General features: G+C 37.1%; 1 protein-coding gene across 3 annotated transcripts in view; it reads left to right on the top strand.

The window, feature by feature from the left end:
* Positions 1-20,507, top strand: part of SLIT1 (slit guidance ligand 1) — a 135,510-nt gene that overhangs the window by 19,973 nt on the left and 95,030 nt on the right. For all 3 annotated transcript variants that reach the window (XM_026673147.2, XM_087964700.1, XM_087964701.1), the window contains exons 2-4: positions 5,935-6,006; positions 6,226-6,297; positions 8,164-8,235. In XM_026673147.2, coding sequence (XP_026528932.2) covers positions 5,935-6,006; positions 6,226-6,297; positions 8,164-8,235 — 216 coding nt within the window. The remainder of the gene's footprint in view (positions 1-5,934; positions 6,007-6,225; positions 6,298-8,163; positions 8,236-20,507) is intronic.

Here is a 20,507-nt window from a genome sequence, read left to right as displayed (position 1 = left end):
TGTATATAGACAGAATGGGTGAATATTTTTTTCAGTCATTGAGATACTGCTGATTTTCAGAGTCAAGATACCTGTAAAAAGATTGCTATTTTTATCCAGAATGTTTTTTGCTATTTAAAATTTACCTCCCATATAGGCCAGCATTATTAAGAACAGTGTTCCTTATCACCTTTCTGTCTTTGTTAGGGCAAATTGATTACAAGTCTGAGTCGGTAAGATAGCATGTTTCAGTAGCAAAGAGTGAAATGTACATATCAATCTGTATTTTTAAGCAATAGCTTGATGAAGAAACCATAGTAACTTGGTTCACACATAATGCAAATTCCTAAATGCAAGCCATATTAGTTAGGTACACAAATCACATTACGCCACAAGGAGACAAGGGACAAAGATGCCATTTAATCCTGGTTTTGATAGAAGATTAGTTTTAGCAGATTATAATTAATACCTGGAGGATGGATGGAGACTTGGAAGTGGAAGGACTACTATAGCGTCAAATAGATTCATTGCTAATGATTTTTAATCAGCTGTTGTTTCCATTCTTGCTTATCATTCTCCCTCATTCTTCTGAACACAGAGGCAGTAGCTTTCCTATGGCCATGGCACAAATTATGGACATATGCTGTGGGAAAGGGTATGACCAAAAAAAGGAAAAATGTTAATCATTTGGATTAAACCAGAATATCCATATTCCTACAGATTTATGCAGAGGGACTTTGGCCACCAATGTGGTATAATGGATACCAATCTATCAGCAACACTTCCCTTGGTGTCCCCAGTTCATTGCCCAACTTGATTTAATTTTTTAAAAATAATACTTTAATTTTCAAAAATGAAAGGACAGTTACTGTATTGCAGTGCAAAATGCTGGTATTCAGAATGTAACTCGGTAGCCGATGATCCCAGAGCTGTAATTAGGAACACCTCAGTGATTTATTTGGAAAATGCCCCAATTTGAGGTTGTAAAGAGCTAGAAAGTATGGTGGGGTATAGTCTCATCAATTTACCTTTAGTTTAATTGGAATTTTGACTAATAACACATTTCAGGACAATCTAGCATATGGGATGTCAAATTCCATTTAATTGAGGGCTGCATCAGGGTTGTGTTTGACCTTGGGGGCTGGGGTGGCCATGGCCAGCTTGACGTCACTCGTGTTGGGGGCGTCTGTGGTGGCCCAAGCACTCTGCCAGCGAAAACAGGCTCCAGAGCTCCGTTTTCAGCTGCGACGGTCTCCTGCCGCCCTCTGCCAGTGAAAACGGAGCTGGGGGGGGCACATTTTCACTGGCAGAGGGTGACAGAGGCCGTCACAGTTGAAAATGGAGCTCTGGAGCTTGTTTTCACTGGCAGAGGCACCATGGGCCGGTCCTTTGCTGTTTCTAGGGTGGCCCAGCAGGCCAGCTCTAAGCACCCCGCTGACTGGATCCAGCCCCTGGGCCTTGAGTTTGACACCTAGCATCTAGTGGTTGGGTGCAGTAACATATACTATGTACCCTCAATTGATATCTAGTGTGCATATACAGTTGTGGTAATTTATTTATTTATTTATTTATTTGATTTATTTATTTGATTTGTCAATCGCTTGCAAGATAATAGGTATAAGTATAAACTTGAGTAAGAATACAGGAAATAGGTACAAATAAATGGGGACAAAAAGACAGGGACAGGAGGCACGATGGTGCACTTATGCACGCCCCTTACAGACCTCTTAGGAATGGGGTGAGGTCAATAGTGGATAGTTTGAGGTTAAAGGAGTGGGGGGTTAGAGGATGTAACAACAGAGTCAGGTAGTGCATTCCAGGCATTGACCACTCTGTTGCTGAAGTCGTACTTTCTGCAATCAAGTTTGGAGCGGTTTACATTGAGTTTGTATCTGTTGTGTGCTTTTGTATTGTTGTGGTTGAAGCTGAAGTAGTCATTGACTGGTAGTACATCGTAGCAGATAATTTTGGGTGCTACGCTTAAGTCCAATCGTAGGCAGCATAGTTCAAGGTTGTCCAAGCCCAAAATCTCAAGGCTGGTGATATAGGGTATTCTGTTGCAAGCAGAGGAGTGTAGTACTCTTCTCATGAAATACTTCTGGACTCGCTCAATTGTATTAATGTCCGATGTGCAGTGTGGATTCCAGACTGATGAGCTGTATTCGAGTATTGGTCTATCAAAAGTTTTGTATGCTCTAGTTCAGGGGTCCCCAACCACCAGTCCGCGGACCGGTACCGGTCCGTGGAACAAGTCCTACCGGGCCGCTGGTTTGCTGGCGCCGCCATCTTTTGATGAAAAAGTGCTTCCGGTGAGCTTTTCCGGGTAGAAAGCTCACCGGAAGCACTTTTTCATTAAAAAAGATGGCGGCGCCAGCTTCAGTGAGCTTTTCCGGTAGAAAGCCATTTCTACCCAGAAAGCTCGCCGAAGTGGTGCCGCCATCTTTTTGATGAAAAAGTGCTTCCGGTGAGGTCACCGGAAGCACTTTTTCATCAAAAAGATGGCGGCGCCAGCTGATGCCGGTACCGGGCGCGGCATAAAAAGGTTGGGGATCACTGCTCTAGTTAGCATTTCAATATTTCCGGAGGAGAAGCTTCATTAGGTTAGATTTACAACTCTTAATGCCTTTTTGGCAATGCTGTTTGAGTGAAATTTGATATGAGTACTCCAAGATCCTTGACAGAGTGAGGATCGTCAACAAGGTCATATCTGCCTAGTTTGTACTTGGTGTACTGATTTTTTTTACCAATGTGTAGGACAGAGCATTTGTTGGTCGAGATTTGGAGTTGCCAATTTTTGACCATTCAGACACATAATCAAAGTCGCTTTGAAGGACAGTAGCATTGACGGTGATGTTGAATAATTTTACGTCATCCGTGAAGAGGATGCAGTTGCTTATAAGGTGATCCCAAAGGTCATTTATAGAGTATAAAGAGTGTGGGTTCTAGAACTCTGCCTTGGGAGACACCGCTGTTAACTGGAGCAGGGTTTGATACGGCGGTCCCTATTTTTACTATTTGTTGCCTGTTTGATAGTAATACTGATACCCATTTGATCATTCTCTCCTGGCTGAAGTAATTAAAATAATGGCACAATCAAAGCCCCACTTTTTAAATATGTTTCAGGAAATACAATTTTGAAAGGGGAGGGGGTCTTGATCACTTTGTCATAGCCAATCTCTTGACTTTTTTTTACTTCCCCCTCCCCTGCTTTCCCCACTCCCAGCAGATGCCTCTGGTTGGGAGAGCAGTTTTCTTTCATTTGTTGTTCCAGGCAACACCCAGGGTGACTCTCTTGATATGATCATAGTTGCTAGCACTTCATGGAACCAGGAAAATCTTGGCCACTGCAGCCAATACTCAAAGCTGTTCATTTTAAAGTGCACAAAAAAAGCAGCAAGCAAAACATTCCCTCTTGGAGCTACAGGCTGGACTCTCTCTCCACTTTCATGCTAAAAATCAGGAATAGCACTGCATTTCCTTGGCAGAGTCACTGAACTGATAGCCAAGCCTCTCTTTTCAGAGAGATGCACTCTAGTTACTATATTGAAATGAGCAAGCGGTGCATATGTGTACGCGTCAAGCCTTCACAATGGTTCCACCATATTAGGAATTTATCGATTTCCTTCTAACAAAGATTGCTCCAGGCAAAAGCCTGGAGCCCGATGATTGTACTTCTGTAATTGAAAATGTAAATTCCTGTGGCCATGGGGCATTTGAGTGACAGTGCTTTTGCTTCACACTGGTACCCAAGACAATAGCCCAATCTCCAAGATGGCCTCTAGATACCGTAAGCAATATAAATGGCAATTTGCAGAGGAAGCCATTTTGTTGAAGCTGACTGGGTTATACCCTAGAAAACCCTTAAACACATCATGAGCCTGAGCTGGTGGTGGCTGCTGCTCCTCCTTTGTCTGATGAGTGCAGTTTGCCAATACCTGCTGAGGTGCATAAATGTTGAAACAGCGTTAGCAGTTGTGACAAACTCCTTCCAGCAGTTGTCTTTAGAGAACTCTGATGCCGTTCTCTCAAAGGTCCTTGTCAATTCTCATTCTCTAGAGGTTCTGAACTTGTTGGCAGGGCTTTCATTTCTCTTCACAACATGCCAGTAAAGAGAGAATCACTGTTATTATGATTGTGTCAGGCTGAGGATAAAATTACTTTGGCAGTTTTTCCTGCCTTACAATTTTATCCAGGGGCTTTGCTGTTTTTTTTTAATAAATGTCATTAAATGAGTGGCTGTCCTCCTTTCTGTTGCTAACTAATTGCCTTTAACTTGCTATTATCATTCATAGCAAATATAGCACCATTTCTCAAAGAGTTAGGAGATATCCATTCCTCGTATTGTATTGTTGTGAAGCAACATTTAGCAAGTGTGGCTTCCTATCACTACTATGCAGGGTCGAGAGAAGTTACAGACCTGTTACTAGTTTGCATCTGAACTTTTAAAAGGTAGAAAAACATTTGCTACATTGTCTTCCAATCTATGGATGTGTTAGTTGATTTTGAAATCAGAAACTATCAGTAGGGCAGTTTTTCTTGTGCAAATTTCTGTTCGTCTCAGGATACAAAATCATTTTGCACATTTCCCTCAGGAATACAAATAATTAGTAGTATAGAGCAACCTTCTCCAAACTTGTGCCTTTTCTAGTCATTGGACTTCAGCTGTAATTATCAGCAAGAATTGCCAAAAAAGCTGAAGTGCAACATAGGTGGACAACCAATGATTGGGAAAGGCTGGTATAGACATTCTTTCCAATGGGTTCCCTCTATCACATTCCTTTTCATTCTCTTGTGAGTGTTAATCATCTGAAATTCAAGCATGTATAAAAATATCTATCACTGCTACATTCTGAATAGCACACCTAAATTTGCATATATTCAAATTTTATTTTTTATTAATTTCAATTCCCATCTAATGCCTACAATATAGGCAGACCTAAATTCTTTGTTTTTCTGCCCTCCCTTGGTGCTTTACAAATTCTTCCACTTTTTAATTATGATAATTTGAACCTTTACAGTGGTAGTAGTCTTGATAGAAATTCTGAAAGGTGCTTTTTTAAAAAATATATCTTGATTTTTTTATGAAATCCATTTCATAAGGGACTAATACAAAGCACTAACTGGCAGGAGAATGAGATAAACAATCTCATGAAGAAACAAAGGAGAGTAGGCTTCTTTCAGAAATGTCATCGTCCAGAAGAACCTTAAGTTTATGAACTAGCTCAGTAAATAATCTATACAAAAACTGGAATGATTTGCTTTATGGATGAACTCGGGTGGGATTCTACCAGTTTGCACCTATTCGCTAGAACCAGTTGTTTACATTCTAAGCAGTTTGGAAAACCAGTTGTTAGAAGAAATTACTGGCCTAATCCTGTAAGGAAGGCAGGAAGGAAACATTCTGGTGTTGCTTACAGAAACTGCCTCTCCGTTAACCCTTATTACATTCTTGGCAGGACTAGACTTCCTGTCTCTGGAACTTCTCTGGAGTTTTTTTCCCCTCCTTTGCTGGTACTTTGCTTGTGTGGAGTGACCATTCAAAGTTACAATGGCACTGAAAAACGTGACATGACCATTTTTCACATTTACAACTGTTGCAGCATCCCCACAGTCATGAGAGGCCAGGGGAGGAGATGTGTGCCTCGATGTGAGTGATATTGAGTTGGCCACGCCCAGCCAATAACATGACTACCAAGCCATGTCCACCAACTTATCCACGCCCACAGAACCGGTTGTTAAAAAAATTGAATCCCACCCCGGATGAACTGCTATATAATAGTTTCCCCAGCTTGGTGCTTCCAGTTTCTATAGTTCAGGGCTGTCTAGCTAACCTTTAAGTTTCAACTTATTTTCAGCTAAAACATTTTGAGAACATCAGGTGGGGAACTTCTGCTGGGGAGTGTGGTTCTGAGACTTGCATATCTTTTCATTGCTGATGTTTCCTTCTTTTCACAGGGAACTGAATGGAAACAATATCACTCGGATCAGTAAACATGACTTTGCTGGGCTGAAGCAGCTGAGAGTTCTGTGAGTGATTTTTCCTCAACAACATAATCACCTTGCTCCCTTCTCCCTGTCTTGATATCATTCAAATTTTATACCAGGTGTTTCCTTTAGTTGACAGTGGCCCCAGTCCCATAAGAGGATTGGTCCACTTACTAGAGTAATAAGTGTGCCCTTTTCCTCCTGTTTCCCCTATTTTCCCCTTTAGGTATCCAAGTTCTGATTCTTGTGTCATTCTTATAGGCAGCTGATGGAAAACCAGATCAACGTGGTAGAACGAGGAGCGTTTGACGACATGAAAGAATTAGAGCGACTGTGAGTGTCTCAAAGATCTGGATGTGCTATGAAAGCTGGTGGTGGGAAAAATGCCAGAGAACAAAAAAGAGATGCAATTTCCTAATAGATATCTCCGTTTTTTCTTCTCTACTAAACCACGCATTCACAAACATGGGTTAGGGTTCCCATTGGACTTCCTGATCCTTGATAGATTAGAAGCGGAATTAAGCAGGGATAGGAAGAATACACCTTATGGTCAAAGGCAAATGATTCCATTACCTAGATCAAGTATAATTTCTCTCTGCCCCCACCCTTCTGCTCGTATGAGCAGATGGTACAAGATCTATGTGATTTTACACTCATCTTGAACAGCTTGGCTGGCATTTATACCCAGATGCTTCTCAGTCTGTTTGCCATTCTTTTCAGGTCCAAAATAATTTCAGCAAGAAGCATCGAGTTAGGGACAGTGCACGGACCTGTCTCAGCAACATCTGCATGTTTTCTTCATAGCAATTGTAAAAAAAAACACCACTTAAACACTTGCTGCTTCTCTCCTTAAACAGTTACCCAACTTTGCCACTCTCAGAAAGAAAGAACAGTCCCAGTGCAATGTTGACTGAGTATAATATCCTTAGAACCTATCACCATTTAAGTTGGCAGTTCTTGTAATAGAGATATGCCATCTATAAAAAGTCATGACAATGAAAGTTTTCTGTTTACTTCTGGGTGGATTTTCTGTGTCACATTAGCCTTTCCCCTAATTTCCATCCTCTAGGGGGGAAAAATCTGCCTCCATGCTGCTATTCTATGACTGAGTACCTTACTTGCTCTTGCTTCGTTAATATGCTCTTCAGTCTTGATAATAATCCAGAAGTATACATTTAAAATATACCTACTTTGCAATCTGAGTAATACTGGTAAAACTAAAACTGTGCATGTACATAGTTATGCTATGGTGTTTATATTCATTATTTCTATTTACAATATTTGGTGAGTAACTTTTTCATCATTTATTATCTTCTAAATCTGCAAACACATGGTGATGCTAAATGGAGTAATCTGCCAAACAATATATCAAAACCAGAAAGCTATGAGACTTTGACATAGTGAAACATAAGTAGAAAACCACGATGTATTGGAATTTAAATCTGAATCTAGCACTGTTTGACGGCCTAAAATATACACAGGACAAATACTAATTATTGTCAAAAAGGCTTTGAAGTCTTCTTTGCAAATATAGCAGGATTTTCTCCCAGCAGCACTGATGGGTGGGGATAGGGATGTCCAAAGAAGCAAGACAGCAGATACAGTTTTACAACCCAAACCTTTCCCCTTTTGTAGAACTTGGATTGTAAGCTTGCATTCACCAATTGGCCTATGTAGGCTATGCCACTGGTGTCTAATTTGCTATGGAACCAGTGATTGGATTATAAAGGAAAAGGAAAATCTTGGCTTTTGTAATGGCTATTCCCTCAAATAATGGAGTATTTAGTGGAAATCACTACCTGTAGCTTGGATGGCATGAGATACATTGAAGGTTATACTGCATCACTGGAAAAGTAGTGTCAACTCATAAAACATTGTAGAGATTTCATTGTAGAGATTTTACAAGTTTTGTGTTTGTAATCCTTGTCTCATGTTCATGTTTTATTGTACATGTTTGTGTCATTTGCATAGAGAGATTAATAAATATGGACTAGGAAAATTATGTTTTAAGAGCAGGGAAGCGTTATTCCATTCTAGCCATAACATTTTGGAGATATCTTGCAGAAAACTGGACAAAAATAATTGAATTGATATATGTAGTCAGTACTATAATATCCCTGGGTTGAGGAAGTCCACCTGCTTCTAAATGTATCTATGAATGCTCATGATGACTTCTTTCTCCACCCTCCGTTTCTCTAGACGGCTTAATAGGAACCAGCTACACACTTTGCCAGACCTCCTCTTCCAGAATAACCAAGCATTGTCACGCCTGTAAGTAATGTACTTCATTTTGTTCACAAATTATTATATAATATTTTGTAACTTGTTCTCGTGCAAAATGATGGTGAATTGGTGCTGCTATTCATTCAGGCATTTAAAAGCATTTGAAGTGCTAGGCGTAGGCATTAGTACCAAGATTCAGAGGAATTATGCAAGCAAGTATACCAGGGGTGTCAAACTGATGGTCCGTGGGCCGGATGAAATCATATCTGCGAAGGGGGAAATATCGTAAAACATCACATGAAGGCAATGTGACGCTGCGAGTTTGACACCCGTGAAGTATACTAATGCAGCATGAATCCTTGGGTGTGATTGTGTTTTGTATTTGTTGAAAAAGAAGCAGATAAAGTTTGACCAATCTTAACCTATGGATGTTATACTACCTTAATATTATAGGTACCAGATCAATACAAACCAATGTTTTTGCTTCCCTGGGCTCCTAATATCATTCTATGTTTTAAGGAAGTCAAGGCTATTTTCTATATTGTGCATAACAAAGTTTATGCACTGTATATGCGAAGGTGAACATACTATAGTTCATATGTTAATATTGTACTAGATGTGCTGAATTCTACCAAATAACATTTTAGGATAATAGCTGAGATATGAAAGTTGATTGGTAATCAGCTACTCAGTGTGCTGATTGTTCAGTTGGCTGTATTTCTTCAGGAATTTTTGAAACAGTCTTGACTTCTGGTTGGTCTGCAAGTTAGCCATAGAGGAAGATGACAATTAGGACAGGCAGAGTGGTAGCTACAAAGGAGTTCCATTGCATATCCATATCCAGATACTCAAGTACTAAAGAATACAAAGGAAGGAATAACTTCACATGCTGCACAGATGTACCTGGGTTGAAAGGATATTGCAATTATGCCTCTTGCTAAATTGATATTGATACATTTTAGTAGCATAGTATACATGTATGACTCTTTGTGTACATTCATGTGAAGTATTCTCCAAATTGTTTCAGATGAGAAATTCATGAATGAGAACTGGATTTCTATCTTACAGAATTAAATGCTAATTTAAATATTTTATGTTTTTCATTAAGCAGATATGTAATTATTTGTTTTCATTTTTAATTGTCAGGAGTTAGAAAAGATACAAAGTGAATTGTACCTTTTTTTTTTTTGAAAAATAACTATAAATAAATTAAAGGCAAAATGTACAAATGTAAAAAAAAATCCCCTGTACATTTGTATCCCAAATTGCTTGTCCTAAAATATTTAAATTTCAATTTGTTGGTAAAGCATCTTTATAATTATTGTGTTTCTATATAGCTTTTCTAACTGCAAATATAGCAATAAGTTGTATAATATGTTTCCTTCTATGATTGTTAACTATTAGCAAAACATAACATCATGTGAGGGGGGAAGCACCTGCTGAGGCTCATTATCACATATTGGAAGGATGTGAAAAGAGCTTCTGGAAAAGCTTTTGAATCAGAAAACCCACTTATATAATTAATGAGTGCATGCTTCTCCCATTACTGAAGGTAAGAGCGCAAGTAGAAATATTAAGTAGTATTGAATTCAAAGCGGATGCAAAATGATGATATCGGCTACACATCAGCGTTGAATTTTTGAGAATTTCAAGAGTGGCGGACTGCAGTGGCTGTTTTGATATAACATGCCAGACTAGTCTGTTGGGTAAATGATTTATCTGGGGATCCACCAGCAAATGATTAGTGGATCTCACATGCATTTATTTCACATGTTAATGAAAAACTGAAAACTCCACAGTGATCTCATTGCGGCCTGAAGCATCACAGAGAGATAGCAAGGTGATTTAGTTTTCAGGTTCTTTTTGACTCTCATTTTTTGTTGGATTTGCATCCTTTATCAAAGAACTCAAGGAACTTTATACAGTCCTTTCCTCACAACAATGTAATGGGGTGCGTGGTCTGTAATGGAAGAAATGACAGGTTGAAAATGAGTTCCTATATGAGGTTTTTAGCTAATATTTTTTGTTTTTTCTTTGTTTGTTTTCAACCCTGCTTCTACTTCTCCACATTCCTCAATTTTCCCCAACAATCTGGATTCCAGTGGTTCTTCTAAAATAAATACCAAGTCATCTGCAAATGCTTGTAATTTACATTTTTATTTTATTTCATTTTATTTCTGAGTCTTGTCTTATAGTCCTATTTAATCCTTCCAGTGTTAATGTAAATAATAATGGGGACAGCAGACATCCTTGTCTTGTGCCTTTTTTATATTAAAGTTTGCTGTCAAGTCCCCATTCACTATTACTTTTGCCATTTTTTGGAATATATAGTCTTAATCATATTCATAAACTTCTCACCACACTCCATACACTCTAGCTTTTGTATCATAAATTGCCAATTAACATTGTCAAATGCCTTCTGCGCATCTAAGAACATCAATGCTATTTGTTTGTCGGAGTGTATTTCATAATATTCCAGCATGTCTAAGATAACTTACATTGTTCTTAATTTGTCTTTTAGGTAGAAATCCATTCTGGCCTGGGTAGATAAATTCATTCAGAAATCTTTTAAATCTTTCTGCTATTATTGATGCAAAATTTTTATAATCTATGTTTAATAAAGATTTAGGCCTATAGTACTTTATCTGTGTTAAATCTGAGTCTTCTTTCCGTATTAAAGTAATAGTTGCTTTTATCCATAAGTTTGGCATCTTAGATTCCAATAGTACTTCATTATGAACCTCAAGCATTGACATATTCAATATATCTTGAAAATATTTATATGCTTCTGCAAGTAACCCATTTGGCCCTGGTGTTTTATTATTCTTTTGTCTATTTATTTATTGGGAAGGGGATCAAAAATAACCCCACTAGAGATAGTGTCCTTAGAGAAGTGCTAGTCTTCAGGGTTGCTTTTGGCTCGCATTTCAGTGAAGCTATTTCAGATGGCAGAAATATCTCAAGTAAACTGGGATCACCATAGTTATGCAGAAAACTCAATCACCACAGGAAAAAAAGGTATGGGGAATCTCTCTCTTTGCTGTTATTTTATGGTTGTCCAGATTTCTACAGGCCAGATATGGTAACCCAAATTTAACTCCCTACAATTTTGTGTCCAACTTGAGTTAAAATCCTGCTACACTGTTGACTGGGTCTTCATCTTTGTGTAATACAGTAGCCCTAGTTTGAACTAAATTAGTACATCATTTGAATCCAGCTGATAAAACAATTTCATTTTTTTTCTCTTCTGTGCTGTTTTTATTTTCCACAATATATATTAGAAAGAAGGGTATTCTTTGTGCCTTAGAATGGAATAGGAGTTTTTATAAGTAAAATGGATACTTTAAATGATTTGTAACTTGCCCAATTACATGTTTATAATGTTTCCAAGACCATATTTAACATTTATCAGAGAAAAAGTTTATTGAAATCAGAAATCACAATTGATAAATTTTATTTTTAATACATGTTATTGTCTGAAAATGTTTATAAAAATTGAATATCAGAGTTGTTTACATAGCATTTATGGTGTCAGATGCTTTCCTGATTTTTACAAATGTAATTATTAAAAAGAAACAATGGGGGATGAATATTTTATAAGTTCAAAATATTAGTTCTGATATTACCTCTGAAGCTCATAATAGTAACAGAGACATTTTTAGGAAATAAAAATGCTGCACCCCAGGCCTTTGAATCTAAGTGTGGTCATTTTTCCAGCAAAACAGAAAAACTTTGGCTGAGGTAACAGAAATCATATTGGAATAGGAGGAGTAGAGGGAGTATTAGGATGCAACCTGACTAGTTTGCCTTCTAAGACATGGTTATGACTGGGCTTGTCCATCCTGGTGATATTCTTGTGAGACAGTAGCCATGGCAGGATCTCACAATTCCAAATATATATAAAGCCCGCCTCCCCCTCAAATTTTTTTGGGGAAATTATGAGCTAATATAAATTAAAATGTATTCGGGACTTGTTTTGTGCCTTGCATACCTGAATGGTACAGTTCTAAACACTGTGAATATGTGATGAATTGTCTACTAGCATCTAAAATCCGTTCAAAGCTAAGAAAGATAAATTGGTAGTCCAACATATGGTAATTTTATGGTTTATCTACACAAGCCAGATTCTGTAGTCTATAGTGGAAAGAGGCAGAAAGCCCAGTTTTCTTTATCATGCATTTTTGGGTAGTCTAATAATGAAGGAATCCAGCAGCCTCAACCAGTGGGTGGCATTCTCCCACTGAGGAGCTGAAGAAAGAAAGCCAAGCTATCAAGAAGAGATTTGCTCTCCCTCCCCCCCATTTTCCCTACCTTTTAAGAAACACCAAGATGATTCCTATGGAATGCCAATTTGGCCTCGTAATAGGGGCTTCAGTCTCAGAGACAACTGGGAGGGGGAGATGTGCTATCCGTTTCCCACTGCAGTCCAGGGCTTGCTTCTCATCTAGCTGGAAGATCTTAGAAATGAGTATGAAAGGAAGTACCAAGGAGATGGTTTCCTCTGTTTTGTAAGGGATAACATAAAAGGACAAGAGCAAGGGTAGGTCTAAAAAGCATGGTTTTTGAGGCAGCCGTTGCCAAGGTAGCTGATTACTTGATCTGGCCATTGGCCAATGACTTTCCTCCTTCATGTTTTTAGACAGTTGCCCACTGTTGTTGAACAGTATCCCTCTCATAAATAAAACCATAGCCATTTCTAGATTTATGAGGGACCAGTACATGTACATGTTGTGAATGGATTAAGCCCTTCCACACAAACCTATGTGTCCAAATCCCCCTTTCTGTTCTAGCTGGATCTAGCTGACCTTCAACTTTTTTTCCTGTTAGAATACATCTTTCAAACTAGATTATATGTTACATTGTCCTTCATGTTTCCAAAATTCATTATGTCTTCAAGGATTTCTAGAGAATACGAAATGTAAATCAAAGCTACAAAGGATTGTTATTGTATTTAAGTGGATTTTTCTGTCTTCTGTTTGTTGTAATGGTGCATATGTTTGCGCTGAACCTAAGGCTTAGCGGGATGCAAATGGCTATATGAGCTAAGGACATGCATACCTTTTTTTTAATGTCATGGAATTTTGCACACCTTAGATTTCTTTTCAATGCATTGAAGTACAGTATTTGTTTGTTTATAGGTTACCCATTTCATTTTTGAAAATGAGCAGCATGGAGCCACTGAGGTTTAGCCTGCTATTATTATTATTTATTGCTATAGAACAACTGTAAATTTCAATGGTCTTTATGTTCAATTTATTTATAATAAGAGACACAGAAATTAGATCAGAAAGAAACATCACACAAAAATTGCTATAGATCCAAGATCCTGTCTGGAATTCTGAAAAATAGGTTGATGTTTCAGTTATTTGTGATGTTAGCAGTTACATCAAAAGTTTTGTGGATTTTCTACTCCCTTTCGTTTAGTTTAACTTGAATTAAAATTTTAATTTGTGTAAACTTCTAACTTTAAAGAAATTCTAGAACACCAGACTCCCTTAGTTGCCTGGATGAGTTTTCCTAGGCAGTCTTAGTGTCATTTTGTACTCTAATGAAAATATTGCTATAGCCAATTTACTTCTATTTCATTTCAAAGCAGAGGAAGGGGTGAGACAAACTAGCAAGTAATCCATGGTGTCAATTAGTACACAAGTAATTTTTTTTTCTCGGTTTATCTTAAATATGTTTGTGTACTTTTTGATTATTATATTTCTCTGCACTAACAAATTAATGAAATAGAAAAAAGTTCTACAGGCAGGAAATTATATTTTTAGACACTTTTGTTAAGGACTTAGTCTATTTGTGAACAAGCACACAGTTACTTTTTAAGCACATTCTCATTTTTCTTTGCATTGTTGTCCTATAATAAGTCTATGTAGTCACTAAGAGTTGACACCAACTGGACAGAATATAATCAATCAACCTAAAATAAGAAAGACAGGCAAAGCTTCCAGAATGTGGATGAGATATGTGTGCTTTTACAGTGTGGCCTTTTTACAGTGCGGCCTTTGTCATTTATTTTGTAACAAAAGTCGTCATTATTAAAACTTCCTCTTTCTGTGCATATGGGTCACTAGATGATTAAACAATTAATTGATGGTGCCTAGACTCCAACAATTGTTTGCCATTTACATTGTTTGAAGCCATGGATATTTTTCACATTTTTACTGAAGAGTTTGAAAGGGTTTGTTTCTAATATGGAAATTATCCATGAGACATATTCTTATAACCGGGCAGGGAGGAACCATTTCCTTATGCTGACAGTAATAAATAGGATGAGGTTAGACATGATTTTGATGAAGTAATTGAAGCTATATTGCAGTTTCATCAGTAATATGATATAAAAAAAATATAATATTTCTGTACTTCCAAGGTTATTATAATATTTGCCAAGAAGAGATAGGAAAACTACTAAAACAGGCAAATCATTACTGCTTCTACTAATAATAGTAATAATAACTACACAAAATTATAATACACAGTTGATGGAAAATCTGTTGCAATAATAGAATCATACAGGTATATATGAGGGACACTGTTGAGCTCAAAACCTAGAAAAAGCTTTTTTTTTACTTTCCAAATTTGTGAGTAGCAAATTTATCTGCTTCTCTTCCTGCCTTTTTTTATGGAGCACATATCCAATTCTGACCAGAATCACCTCAAACTCTGAGATGGGAGGCAAACAAACAAACAAATAAGGAAAGAAAGAATACTCAACATAATGAAATATTGACATTCTGTCATTGTACTTTGCAATTTCCATGATAGAATGGAGTACAGCAAAGTCCAGTCTGAGCATGAAGAGGAACTGCAGTCAAATCACTGTCACCTTTAACTTGGCTGTGCCTAAAACACTATGAGGGCAGTTAAAACCTTGTGTCATTCTAACAACTAGTTGTCACTGTATTAGACTTATTTTAACCCTTTGCAAAGCGGATGTGGAAACTTCTCAAGTCAGTTCAAAGAACAAGCAGATACTGGTTTAACTGTTAACAGTTTCTGCTAAGAAACCTCTCAGATGGGTGGAAGGGATTCCAACATCTCTGTGACATTACTTTTCATAGATGTAACCATGACAACCTAGTTTGCCATTTGTTTGATATTCATTATGTAGTCTCAGTAATTCTTTTGAGTATCAATGTGTAACACATAGAGAGAGAGCTCCAATTAATTGATGTCTATTTCATTCTGCTGTATGTCTTTTTGTTGCAGACAGGTGAAGGAGAAAAGTAAGGGATTTATTTCCTCTCTGTCATGAAAACTATTTTATAAAAGGACTAAAGGAAAAGTGGGCTAATGGTCAAGACAAAAATATATAGATTATGAATAATAACCTACATTTCAGATCAGCTAGTTTGTGAGAGAGTTTGTGGATAAACAGACTTTTCCTCTACAAAATATATTGCTTTGCTAAACAAAGTTGTGTTTCAAAGCACTATGACCATTTTTGTTTCTCTTCATGTAAGCAATTAAGAAACACAGCTGTGTGCGTTTAACTGCTGCAGCATTTCTGAGTTATTTTCATGGTGTATATGTGGTATGGGTATTCTTATGTATATACATTTTTTTTCTTTTAAGGAGTTCAAAATAGTAAAGAACTCTATTCCATTTTAGCTTCTTAGCTGATCTGCATGAAATGTGGGAAGCTCTGATTTGCTGAACTTCATCCGGTCAGCCCCTCAGCTCCTCAAGACAGACCTCTCTATTGTCCCATACTACAATTTGTCTCTCTATAATGGGCGCACACTCAGAGGTCCTACGGTGCATACAGTTTCCAGAGCCTCTCCAAAAATTGCCATAAGCATGTTATTTTAAATGTGGCAATGGCAGATTATTAAATAAGCTGGAAGTAATCATATTCCATTTAATGTAATTTAATTTGAGTTAATATTAAATCAAATTAAATCCATTTTTGAAGTGTGCTCCTGGCATGCCACTGAAAGGCCAAATGTGGCATTCAGCTTCCCCAAAGGTTGTATATCTCCATACCATGTAGATCATCATATGTAGTGTACATTCTCTGGATGGGAATAATTGAAAGATAATTATATTAGGATGGAGAAATACATGTACTTAAATCTCTCTCCTCATTAATGAACGTTCAGAGCCAGGAAATGGTGCTTATCCGATAGTTTGCTGGAGAAGACCCAAACCCTGCTGACCTTGTTTCAAATGGGGTTCAATTAAATTGTCAGCCTTGGACAGATGAACAAAAGGCCAGGCCTTTCCTGCACCTTCCCTGCATCTCATATTTGAAAGAGGACCAGTCTCACTGTGAAAAATGAAGAACCGTTCAGTTGTCAAGGTCACCTTTTTTGCTCTGGTAATCACGAGCAAAATACATTTTTATCATTCTTCCCTTGCTAGAAGTTTAGCTTCATGACCCAGAGGGACAGTGACCTTTGTTATTATCTGAGAAACATATGGCAGGGGACTGTAGTAAGAGGGAGAGCAAATGCTCCTTTTTTTTCAGAGCATCTAGCATTAAATTAAAGCTTTATGCTTTAATTTAATGCATAAATAATTTCTTTCTTTCTACGTGTTTATGATTGCATCCATCTTCAGCCATGATGAGGATTCTATATTATTCCTGGTGGTTTTTTTTTAAATGCGAAGGTATTTTATTACTTGAGATTGACTTCACCTGGCAAAGAAAAATGCCATGCAGTGGGAAACTAAGGACTTTTTCTAACTGCTGAGTGCTCAATATGCAAATTTTAACTATTTCAGATTCTTTGAGTCAGTGAAATCTATACCAGCCTAATATTTGTTCCCCATTGTCAAGATTTGTGTTGCTTCCATTCTGACTCACTGCAGAATGACACTGCCTTAAATACACTGAAAAAGTCTTCAGAGCAAAGGTGGGTGTGTACGTTGTCCCAATTGGTCCCTCAATAAAAAAAAATGCTGCAAATGTTTCCTTGGTTGCATAATAGCCTCTTGTAATCACAGGAAAATATTATTTTAATACGTAGTGCATGAAAGCAAAAGCATATGATTGAGGCCTCTAGTTTTCCAGCAATCATCCATAGGGCCATTTTCATCCTACATCCATTTGGTCATAAATCAAGTTGAGGATAACCTATGACAAGACTGAGGTGGGGTGTCGTGTTCATTCTGGCCTACCTTCATCTCTTGGTGCCCTTTAATATCATCAGTCTTGATCTCTGTCTCTGTCTCTCTCACTGTATAAAAAAAAAGAACACAAAAAAACTAATAACAAACTAATACAAAATAAAGAGAACGAAGAGAAAAAGAGAAAAGGAAAAACAGACATGCAAAAAGAAAGAAGCTTCTATTTTCCTTTATAGCAAATACAAGTACAAAATTATCCTTATGATAACAATTTATAATTATTCTTATAATTACAAAAAAGCTCACTTTTTCTATTATCCATGATTTTTCTAGTCATCAAAACCACGTGTGATCTTTTTCTGTTTCATACAAAAAGTCTATAAGAAGTTTCCAATTACATTTTCCAATAAATGTAAATATATCTATCTATCTATCTATCTATCTATCTATCTATCTATCTATCTATCTATCTTATTTATTTATTTATTTATTTATTTTAAGTAAACAAAGTTAATTTAACCATTACTGCAAGTTCCATCATTTTCACCAACTATTCCTTTGTTGTGGGTACTGGTGAACCTTTCCATTTTTGAGCATATAATGATTTTGCTGCAGTAGTCATATATATGTATGTATGTATGTATGTGTGTGTGTATGCATACATACATACATACATACATACATACATACATACATACATACATTAGTGCTTTAAAAAAAAGTCCACGGGATTTGAGAGTGTTTGTTCACTTCAGCCTGTGAGGCATCCTTAACTTTGTAATGGGTTGCAAAGTGCGACAGATTTTGTACTTTTATTCTCCTTGTAGCTGTTATTGGATGCTTTTGGCTTAGGAGGAAAACACTATTTAATGTAGGTAGAACTACGGGCAACTTAAGCCTATTTCACTCAGAACACAGTTAAAATATTAACATAACCTAATATACCAAATTTCTCAAGGTGGGTAAAATACCTAATACACTTTTCTCCTGCTATTTTCCCACAACAACACCCTATGAGGCGGGTTGGGCTGAGAAAGAGTGACTGACCCAAAATAATCCAGCCAGCGTTGGGACCACAGTCTAGCCGGGGATGTCTGTGCTGTGATTAGATGCAAAGCACAATTTTCATTCTATATTACAGGTAGTCCTAGACTTACAACCATTTGTTTAGTGACCACTCAAAGTTACAGTGGCATTAAAAAAAAGTGACGTATGACTGGTTTTCACACTTACAACTATTGCAATAGTCCCATGGTCATGTGATCAAAATTTTGGGTGCTTGGCAACTGGCATGTATTTATGACAGTTGCATTGTCCCAGGGTGCTTTTCTTGCTCTTTGAAACTCAGTATGCGCTCACAGTAGTGTAGACTATCCTCTGAAGCCTTTCTGCAGCCACTTTGGATGAACCGTCTCCCTACACTCTCCGTTTCCTATTCTTATTGTGACATTATTTAATTCCAGGAAAATTGGGAAAATAATCACTTAGTTCACCATTTGAATATCATGCTTCGTTCTTAAGTAACTAGATTGCTTACGAATGTTCTGTGCCATTATACCATATAACCAGTACAATTTTAGAGGTTCTAGTATCACAAGTTCAATACGAAATCTCTCTTCTTTTCAGGCAACATTAAGATTAGGGAAGTGCTTCCCTAGAAGTTTCCTGGCATAAATACAAAGTTGAGATAATGTCCGATGACATGAAATAAATCACCCGACTTCTCTATGATCACTTACATTGACCACTAGGAGGCACTGCATTACCAGTTTCAGCTTTAGTAGGACTCCTTAGATATGAGTAGTTCTGTAAGATGTTATTCTATGAAGTTTAAACCTTCTGCCAGGAATTGATCTCACAAATGTTCATATTTTAGATGACTACATAGAATGCATTAGCTTTAGAAACTATCCAATTTCTGGCATTCAAGTGGTTTCAGGGATAACTAGGGATATCTAGAAGCTATCAGAAAGACACACCACCTTCCTGAGAAGTTCTGAGAGCAGAGAGATACCAATGTTATAGATTATATCATCTCCCCATGTATGAAGTTGCTTCTATAGCCACTTAGTTCTTCTATTAAGATGGTGAACAACATTTCTCTGTTTTAGCCAGTTCCCTCTATGGATTAGAAATACTACTTTCTTGTCATGCTCATCAACCCTTTTAATAACTAGATATGGTGGATAACATCTGAAAAGTAAAATTGTCAATTCAGAGTGGGGAATTCAAATGAACTGTTCATTAAAATTGGATGCCAGTAAGACAGCAATATTTGATTCATCTTTTCCAGGGTACAAGCTTTATTATTATTCATTTCCATATTTTGTGTTTGAAATTCACTTCTTATTCTGCATTCAGAATTTGCAAATATGTTCATTTTGAATAGACTTTCTAACTATTGAGAATGACTGTCACTTATTTTACATTTTAAAGTTACATCCTTTTGATACATTGATCCAAAATACAAGTACGGACTAAGATGTAATCTGCCACATGTTATGGGTACCTAGATGACCTAGTGTCACACACAAAGCACCTAACTATGTTTTATACAACAAATGTTGCAAATAACCATTGTTCAGTGCAATGTGCAAAGCAAGCAAGCTAGTTTAGAAGGTGAATCTAGTAAGTAAAATGACAAATGTGTGGTGTGTCAAGTATTCCAATCACTAACTGAGGTGTTCAATTATTAATAAAGCATGTAAGAATTTAATTATTCATATTAAAGGGTTCTTCATGAGAACCACTGCATTCTCAAATTGGGCCAAAATCTTAATCAAAACGTGATGCAGATTTCTAGCTGTCTTCTAGTTATATATGGAAGGAAGTCATGTATCAACAATGGGTTGAAAAAGAGACACTAAAAGCAGAACAGAAATCCTTTTAATAGGGCATGCAAATTTCATGGTGATACTGTTTTTTACTGGCATAAATCAGCACAGCAGGAAAATCCCTTACTTGCAGTGAAATTTGCAGTTTGTTAGGAAGCATTCTATGGCCAGTTTTTTTACAGGGCATCTCAAAGAATAAAACAGAATAATATTGATGTGTCAGATTAAATTTCTTGAAGAAAAGCAGGATATTTTCTTTATAACAACACTGATGTTGTTGTGATGCTGGTTCCTCTTTGGTGTTTCTCAAAGGCTCGCTAACTGCCAGAAAAGGAATCCCTTGATTTAGTTTCTACACAAACTCAGTCTATAGAAGATATTCAAATAATTCCTGATTTAAACAGGATGTTGCTA

This window comes from Notechis scutatus, chromosome 4 (assembly GCF_049901735.1).
Source record: "Notechis scutatus isolate UNSWTSFEM ecotype Mainland chromosome 4, rNotScu1.2, whole genome shotgun sequence".
NCBI classification, from domain to species: domain Eukaryota; kingdom Metazoa; phylum Chordata; class Lepidosauria; order Squamata; family Elapidae; genus Notechis; species Notechis scutatus.
The sequence above is the reverse complement of the archived record's forward strand: the minus strand, read 5'-3'. Positions and strand labels throughout refer to the sequence as shown.